The sequence below is a fragment of the Nelumbo nucifera genome, chromosome 5, assembly GCF_055504915.1.
Source record: "Nelumbo nucifera cultivar China Antique chromosome 5, China Antique-T2T, whole genome shotgun sequence".
NCBI lineage: Eukaryota > Viridiplantae > Streptophyta > Magnoliopsida > Proteales > Nelumbonaceae > Nelumbo > Nelumbo nucifera.
The window spans coordinates 7,550,469-7,559,990 of NC_142653.1; the positions used below are offsets into that span (position 1 = coordinate 7,550,469).

The 9,522-nt window shown below is 35.3% G+C and overlaps 1 protein-coding gene across 6 annotated transcripts in view; it reads left to right on the forward strand.

The window, feature by feature from the left end:
* LOC104608162 (nucleic acid binding protein) overlaps positions 1-9,522 on the forward strand; it is a 31,026-nt gene that overhangs the window by 14,856 nt on the left and 6,648 nt on the right. For 4 of the 6 annotated variants that reach the window (XM_010274059.3, XM_088887821.1, XM_088887820.1 and 1 more), the window contains 5 exons: positions 983-1,646; positions 1,749-1,830; positions 7,260-7,307; positions 7,503-7,700; positions 9,105-9,181. In XM_010274059.3, coding sequence (XP_010272361.1) covers positions 983-1,646; positions 1,749-1,830; positions 7,260-7,307; positions 7,503-7,700; positions 9,105-9,181 — 1,069 coding nt within the window. Of the gene's footprint in view, positions 1-982; positions 1,647-1,748; positions 1,831-4,783; positions 4,974-7,259; positions 7,308-7,502; positions 8,125-9,104; positions 9,182-9,522 lie in introns of those variants that run through there. The other 2 variants (XR_737058.3, XM_088887819.1) reach the window with 2 other exon arrangements.

Below are 9,522 nucleotides of genomic sequence, written 5' to 3' on the forward strand. Positions count from 1 at the left end.
TCCAAATGTTTCAATGTGTGCCTACAATATGTATTAACCATATGCTCTTCAATACCAGTGTTCATGGATATTACACATTGATATTTGTTGCTCAATGAGGACCATACAAGCTTTTCTTTCTCTGTTAGGGTGATATACAGAAGCATTCCATGTGCTATGCTGTTAAAACTGAACGGAAGGGGAGTACAGCAGGGATGGCTGGTTCAAGTTCACCTTGTTTACCTGTTGGGTTATTCCAGTCCAGAGTGGTGGATCATCAGTGCACTTAAGTGCTAATAGTTCTATACATTTATTAGTTCTAAATAGTATTATTTCTCATCCCCTCTCTGTAATTTGAATCCCCACTCTCTACTAAAAAATAAATGAAAAACAGAAACAGAAAAAATAGAAAATAGAAAACAAATTTTGCTAAAAGAACCTACCTTTCCTGCTTCAATCTCTAATTTTTTTCCTCAAAATGAAACTCTTACTCCCAAACCATGTGCATGGATGAGAATGCTCCTTTTGGTAGTTTTTGCTCTTTTTTTTTTTTTTTTAAATTTTATACTGAACAAAGCAATACATATTGAGTCATCCTGTTCATACGGTTTTCCAATAAAGGAAACAAGAGCTAATGCAGTTTTGACCAAATTCTTTATGTTGTGTGGATTTAACTCTCAAGTCAACCTGACATTATGTCTGGTTTCCAAGCCCAAAAAATATTTATATGACTAAATCTGCTTTCCAGAACATCAGTCATATCATTAATATTGTTTGAGTTAATATATTTAATATTTTTATGTGATAACTTCTATTTGTGTCTCTCTACTTGTTTCTTTATTTTGAGAGGTGCACATTTCTGAGACTCCATAGCCACGTTAGAAGCCCTCTTTCCTGTTTCCATGATTTTTCTTTTTGTAATATATATATAGGCAACTGTTTGCCCATCTCCACAAATGGTTGCAATAATGTGTACTCAAGGACTTTATTGGTAATATTTCAGATGTTCATGCTGTTTCTAATGCCAGCGAACAATTGTGGATGTACAAGAAACCTGAAACTGAGTTGCAGTTTTCAGCACCTGGGAGCATGCCATGTCCACCGGCAGCAACACAGGGTATTGTACCACCACCACCACCACCACCAATTCAAACATCTATGTTTATGCGGCCTGTTTACCTTGCCCCAAACAATTCCTGGGAGAAACAGAGTATGAATCATCCATTGCCTCTGAACCAGATCTCACCAGGCATTATGCCAAATAGCATTCATGTTAATGCAGGTCCAGCCCCTTTTTTGCCTGCTTCTGTAACTCCACTTGCACAAATATCAGGGAATTCCATGCAATTTGACCAGATGGTTGCGTTGCCTACATTACCACCTTTATCACCACCACCACCTCCCCCTCCTGACATGCCACCTCCATTACCTCCATCTCCACCTCCTTTGCCTCTCTCTCAGCCACCTCTGGTTCCACCTCCACCCAGCTCTCCTCCTCCACTTCCACCCAGTGTTGAACCTTCCAATACAGAAAATGCTGGGCAACCGCTACAATATCCATGGCAGGGTGCACTTTGTAAAAGTGGGGTCCATTACTGTACAATATATGCACATAGAGAAGATTCAGATGTTTGCAAGTATTCCAATGCCATGTCTGAACCTACAGAGTAAGGGCATCATTTTTCTTTTCCTTTTCTCACTAAATTGAAAAAAACTCCATGGGACACAGCTCAGTTTATAGCTGAAGCCTGTATTTGTACTTAATGCAGATGGCCAGTGAGGTTGGATATGACAAAACGAACAGATTTTCGGCATGTAAAGTCAACATTTAGCAGCACCCCACCACATAAAGTGAGTTATTTGAGTGTGTTTTGTTCTTACAGATAACATCTTTTAAGGGTTAAATTATCTCATCTGAATCTTTTATTTTGGTCCATAACTTTAATTGTTGTTATTGTTATTTTGGATCGTTAAAACATTAACCAAGGCTAGCATGAAAGTTAGACCACTAAATGCTTAATACCTAAATGAGTACTACCTTCTGCTTATGTGTCTGTGTTTGTGGTGTTTTAGATTTCTTCTTCAGCTAAATGTATGACTTCACAGGTACAAAGAATAATGGTAACAAATTGCACTACAGTCTCGGGCTCTAGTTCATGTCTTTCTTGATTCAGAGGAAAGGAAATAAGTAGAATGGCATTCATCTGATAAAGATAGGAAATTTAATTGCATTGGAGTACTCATCCAGTTTTACTCTTACCTAATATCTATTGTTACAATAGGCCTAGTAGTCTTTCACTTTTTGTAAGACAGAATGATATCTTTCCATTTTCAGTTTTCTGGTAAGATGCCAAAACAAACTATAAAATTGTAACCAGTGATGATTTTTTATGCATTATGGTTCTTTTTCTCTTTATCAAGTAAATGGACAGATTTTGTTTTGGGCCATTTACTAAAACACCCCTATAGTTTCACAGATTTACTAAAACCTACCCTATAGTTTGCGTTTTACTAAAACACCCTTTATTGTTTGCAACCGATTTACTTAATCAACCTTCTGTTAGATGGAAGTGGAAAATGATGGTTTTGACCCCAATGTCTATCATTTTCTACCTGAAACAAATCTCTATAGCCCCCCCTCTCTCACCATGATTGACATCTATTCTTCATCTTGAGCCCCCCCTCTCTCACGATCAGTTCATCATCTTAAGTTAGGGAGTATGTTATTTACACTCTAAATCTATTATTAGCAGACAAAACATGGAGCCCAGAAAATGGCACCTATCTGAAATGTGAAGCCTCAATCAACACACTCAATGCCTTTTCCAACCAAGTTCTTTTGCGGGGGGAGGTCTTTCTTTCTAAAAGCTTGATATGAATGGGATATTTTTGAAATAAAGAACCTTGGGCCCATGACCTTAAACATTTTCAACTTGGTTTAGGTGGTATGTGGCCATTTCTAGACAACAACACAAATGGTTTATCCCAGCAAACATGAAATAAGTTGGTTTATACAAAATTTACACTTCCACTTCCTACCTGAGAAAATCAAAGGTGGATAATCATACTTCTATTCTCCAATGATGATAGGAAGTCACTATTTCTCCAAAGGCCCTGAAAAAAGTACACAAATTTTGTGTAGCCTTAAATGGAACTTTGAACTTTGCTTCTATCTCATCTTAATTTTAGATGGCTCTCCCCAATCTTTGATGGAATTCACCAAAGGTATGCAAAACTGTTTGTGTTTCTCCACTTAAGACATTGTAAATTAATAGCCATCAGGAGTAAATCAATGATTGATTTTTGTAAATGGATCTTCAGTAAGCATTAGCATCAAGTGATAAGGTAAATGATGCATTGCATCACATTGACAAGCACCTTAGACATTAACTCTAATGGATATGATGTGGCATGCTACTTATGCAGTTACCTTACAGATTAGTTTGGTTAGTTTTTTAAGCAGCAATATGTAGTGGCATTTTTACCTTTCCTGGATCCAAAAATAATATTTTCCTTGATCATTAATTCTGAAATCTATTAATAAATGGAGTTATACATTTAAATGCACTAGATAACATAAATGTTGGTCAAGTTGAAAATATTAGAGTTTTTTTTAATAATAGGGGAGGGGGGGTGGGAGCAACAGCAAGATGAGATAAGCTGAACAAGATAAAACTTCTAAACAAAATTACTATGTTTACCAAAAAAAAAAAATACTAGTGGTCTAAGTCCACATGAATCACCAAAGTTTGAATATATGCTTATTTAACAAGTAGCATTACTAAACCCATGTTTTCATGCTTTGTTTATTTCATATGTTAAAGTATAAGGCAATGTTTATGTATCAATCTTTATGCACAGGCATAAAAGGTATCATTTTTTTTATCAATAACACGTTTCATTAATTAATCACATAAATAATTACAAAGAGGAAGATAAACTTTCTTATCTTCCAACTGAAGCTTGAGCCCCCAAGAAAGGAAAAAAAAGAAAATGAGTTTCACCTGGGCCCAAAACATTGACTCCCTCTCCACCCCTTGTTTATCTAACCCATCAGCAAAAGAGTTAGCTGATCTTTTCACCCAACTGATCTTGACTTCCATCTCTTGAACCAGCCACCTAAATTTCCTCCTCTCATTTCTGTAATTGCATAACCCACTGTTGTCTTTATTCAGCCACCCTACCACCACCTCCGAGTCCCCTTCAGTTACGAGTTTTCTTATATTCATCTCCTTGGCTCTCTGGACTCCTATAACTGCATAGATCTTGGCTCTAAGAGAGTCACCCACTCCAATCGGGCCTGAGAACAGGGTGAAACAATCCCATTCTCATCCCTAAAAACGCCCCCAATCCCCAAGTGGCATAAAAGGTATCATATCAAGCATTATAGTTGTTGTGCATGGCATTCTTTTCATCTGACAAATATCCTAGTTAAAGAGTTTCCCCACAAAGAAAATTCTGAATAATGCATTGATACGAGAATTAATTTGTACAAGTAGATGTATCTGTAAATGGGTCCCTAGAAGTAAATGGACCTCTGAAGGCTGTTTCCATAAAAGTAGAAGCATCTGCTGGTTCTCTTTAGGTATTCAATATGTCGACCTCCAAAATTCATGGTATGGGGAAACACCACCAAGTAAATATTAAATTATTTTTTGTTTTGGTAATTAAATTGTTGATTTCAAAACATAATAAAAACATAAAAACTGAAGCAAATTTTTGAGATCTTACTGTTGGCACCTGTGCTTTTTTCGGAAATGGTGAATGTATTAGTATTAATATGTATGAGTGTGTATGTACATAGGAACATGACAAGAAACATGCCCATACCAACCAGCAAAAAGACCTTTCCATGTCATACAAAGATTCAAAAGAAAAACAGGAGGGTCTGAGACACCCCTGAAATCCTTGTAGATGGCAATACACACCGAGGTTGTGTTCACCAAAAACCACTTCTATTGGTGAGGCTGTGAGAAAAAGCTTATGCCAGAAAGGTATGATACTGGAAGATCTTTGATCAATCAAAATCCCCCTTTGAATTTTGATGAATGCTACTTGATTGGATTAAAAGATCGGCTAATTCCCTAGCTGATGGTTTAGCTAAACAAGGGGCAGAAAGGGATTCACTGTTTTGGGCTAAGCTGTAACTATAGTGTGTTTTTTCTTTCTTTTTTTCCTTTTCATGAGGTTCTTTGCTGCTCTTGGAAGATAAGTGTGTTTGTCTTCCTCTTGTAAATTTTCTATTGATGATTTAATGAAAGTGTTATTGATCAAAAAAAAAAAAATGCTACTTGATTGGATACTAAATTTATGATATTGGTTGATTGGTTATAAGTTTTTCTGGTATCATGTCTTTCCAGTATCATAGTTGAACCCTACTCCAAAATATCTCAAAAAAAAAAAAAATGAAAGCAGAGTAAGTGCTAACCGTTCAATGGAGTAACATGTGACTGTTGGACTCATCTTCTCATTGCAGTGTATACAAAAGCCTAGATATCCATTCCATGCCTCTAACTTGTAGCTTGTCTTTGCCCTCTTTGGTTAAACACTTGATTAAGTAGGAGTAAGCTTTAAACCTTCAATTTCAGTGTAAACTTTGGCCCATGTCGAAGTAGAATTAATTTGTGGAAGTTTATAGAAACCTAGAGAAATATTGTAAGATTGTGGAAATTATGAAAACACTATGAAATTGTTGGAAATTTATGATAAACCTTTAGAAGAATAAATAATAAACATTGTAAAATTGTAGAAGTGGAATTAATGAATAGAAGTTTATAAACATCAGTACACAGTCAGGACTCATTATAGAACCAAAATAACATGTCAGAAGAGAAAATATAGAATGTTGAAAGCGATATGTAATTGCACACGTATGGTATTCTGAAAATCCAAATAATATATATATAAATAGTTTACAGCCATCATCATATGTAATGCATCATTATCACAAATAAATACAACAATTAGGCATTCATTTGTGCTTATTTGAAATTTTCAAATATAGTTTTAATCTTTTGGTTTTCCCTTCTATTTCTTTACACAAACACCCTTCTTTCTTTCTTTTTTTTAATGTTTTTTAGAGTTTTATTTGGCATGCATCTGTGTTTTGACAAATTATATGTAAATCTTTTAATGCTATGGGTAATAATATTTTGATTTGAACAATCAAAATCTTACTGCAATTTTAGAACTAAAAATTATCAAAGTTCTACCTAAAACTTGACAGCGAAAGTTTTGCTTTGGTTTCTACAGAAATGGAAGCATTTTAGTGGAATTTAGTGCATATTTTTCATGATACCAATGTTTACAAGTGCTTACAAAGAAAATGGGACTAAAGAAAATAAAATAGAAGAAAGAAAAAAAAAACAAAAGGAAATAAAATAAATATATAAAAAAGGGCACAAAAACCCAAGTACAGAAAAACTTTACATGGTTAATGTGCTATTTTCGTACAAATTTATGAGGAGAATCTCTTATGTGTAAATAAGATAGCATTTAATGTATTGTTTTCTTAAATAGACAAAATATTGAGGAGAGTCTATAATAATACAACTGAATTGGTTGGGAAAAACTTTCCTTGAGAAATTAGGACTCAATTAACTGCTTGCTCCTGCTTTTGTGCATGGTAAATAGATATAAATTTAGTAAGAGTTAATTCTTTTGGGTGGACTTTGGTTGTCTTATCCTCATGTAATCTAAAATTCCAATTCATCCTCATGTAATCAAGTAGTATGCTTTATATCAGTCTTCTCTCAAAAAAGTAGTATGATGCCCTTTCTTGGCATCACCTTTTCAGGAAATTCAACTGTATATGTTGAGGTAAAGTTATTGACAAAAAACAAGTAGATGATGGGATGTGCAAGAATACAGAGTATTATGAACAGACAGCCCTTTCTATCACATAAATTACTCACTTAAAGGCCTTCCACCATACAAAGAGGCACTCTAAATCCCTGATCTATATGAAGACCATCTTTGGTTTCATTTCCCTGGAAGTCCATCTGATATACATGTTCATATCTCCATTTGTTGAGGAAAAGAAATGTTTAAATAGTGTATACCACACCTATTCTTGTCAATCCAATTAGTAATCCTTATTATGACTTTCTAAGTTGAACATGGTATTTTTCCTTTTTCTATGTATGTAATCATCCGTCAGGTTTTCCATTTTCTTACAGGCATGTAAATATTTACTTATATGGAGAAAAATTAACATGTATCTTTCTTCTGGTTGTTTATATTTTGCGACTTTCTGTCTCACATTTTGAAATGTGATGTAGAGAGAGGTCTGTCGGCTGCTCCCTGTGACCGCTGGTGACCATAAAGGCGTAAGTTCTTACCTCATTTATGGAAATAACTTTGGTTGCTAATCTAACATGTGTATAATGAATCTTTTCCTAACAGGACTTGTATATATACTCTTGAACCTAATGACAAATACATTTGTCAGGGAAAGGTTGTAGATCTTTGTATACACGAGTGTAGAGTGGTAGTACTCTAACAACTTTATGATTTTATTACAGTTTCAGGATTTCATATCATACCTGAAGCAGAGGGAATGTGCGGGAGTGATCAAGATCCCATCAGGGAAATCCATGTGGGCAAGACTACTCTTCATTCTTCCCTACTCAACTGATACTTGTTCCATGTTTTCCATTGCTCCTAATCCATCAGAGTGCCTCATTGCTTTAGTTTTGCCAAAGGAGACAAGCTTTGAATGGGTATGAATCTCCATTTTTGGGATAAAGAAAAGCATACAAATGAGAAGTTTCTACTAAACTCCTTAGGTTCAATCTCTCAAACACTTAGAAGGCAAGAAATTCTCTATAGGAGATACTTCATGGTTCGTTTGATAGAGACCATTCATCACATTTATAACGCTTGCTCTGATATAATTTGATTTAGCTGCTAAAGGGCCTCCTAAAACAGTAGGATGTTATGGCAATTTCAAACAATATAGTTGAGTTACCTCACCTCAAGAAAGATAAGGAAGAAAGAAAGAAAAAATGAATAGAATAAGAAACCCTTCACAGATTCAAAATTAGGGAATGTTGTAAGACTTGATCATATGAGGTTATTGAGGTAGACTTTTGGGATTTCAACTTAAAGCAGAAAGAAGAGAAACGGTTCCAATCAATTTTCAAACTTGCGGTCTACTCTGTTTTTGTGTTGCAGTAATCTGCATAACAAGCCTTTCTTTTTTTCTTGGAACCGATGTTAATTTTAAGCACAAAAATTGTATCAGCTTGCAAATAGGTTGCACACTTGCACTAGCTCTACAAATGTGTATCGTAAACGATAAATGCCGTCTTTTTCTGTTCTTGCAATATGTTAGTTACTTGGTTAAGCAAACCACTACAAAAAAGTTATTTCCTGAATGAATAGGAAGCCAAGTGTCTGAACTGGGGCTCTAGTCTGACCACATTACTTTTATATATATATATATGATGGCTTGAAATGCTTGATCCGGATGTTGAATTGCTAACCTGGAAAAGGGTGGCCAAGCAGTTTCATTTCCAGGTCGGTTTTTCAAAACCTTGAGCTTTGGCTATTGTTACTTTGTTACAGAAAATTGGCTTCTGCAACTTGTCATTCTCTATATATGTTTAAATTTCATTGTTTTCATAAATTTGAGTGTTCTGGCAACCAAAATGAAGAAGTCCTAATGAACATAGAATAATTTTGGAATCTTTCCCAAAATATTGGGTTTTCGTCATATTTTGTCCGTAATTTTGGGTTTTTGCGTAACAAATAAACAGAAATATATTCTTCAAAAACATATAATATATTAATGGGACAATGACCAATCAGCTCAGATCAGAATTTTATAGTCCTAAAGTACAGGGGGAATGCATCCTGACCATGAATTGATGCCAAATTCACGGGCAGGATGTGGTTTATAGGGGGAGAGCTGGAATTCAGAATTCTGCATCGTGTATCCGTACTTCTCCGATATCATAAATACAGAAGGTATTAATTGTGGTTTTTTGACAAGAATGAATTAAATCTATTAAAGGTTAAAACATTGACCCTACCATATTGCTTTTTGTGTGGGCACAATGACCGAACTTATTACGAGTATGATTCATCCGAAATTTCTAAGCCTGTTATTTTTTGCCTTGCAGAATGCCGAACTGGTTGACATTTGCTCCGCGTTGCTTGTCAACCATCCGGATGACATCGTTTGGGTTCTGCCGTTCTGGTAATCTGATTAATTTTCTGGTTAGCGAAAAAATCTGATTAATTTTCTAATAAAATTCAGGTGCTTAGTTTCTAAGCTGAACCAGGTTTCGAGTAGCCCATCCCAATCCTTTGGGCTTTTGTCGAATTTCCACTTTCCAGCCAACAGTACGTAGGACTTGGTATTGGACCTATTGGTACGGTGTGCATCAGCGAGCTTTACCTTCGAATTCAGGAATCATTCAGATTAGTTTGCGTTTACTACTGGTAGTAGGTACTAGGTAGCAGCCTAGCAGGGGCTCTGTGCCAAGTTGCTTACCGCTAACCAAAGGAAAAATGAAAAATAAAAATCAGTACTAGGAT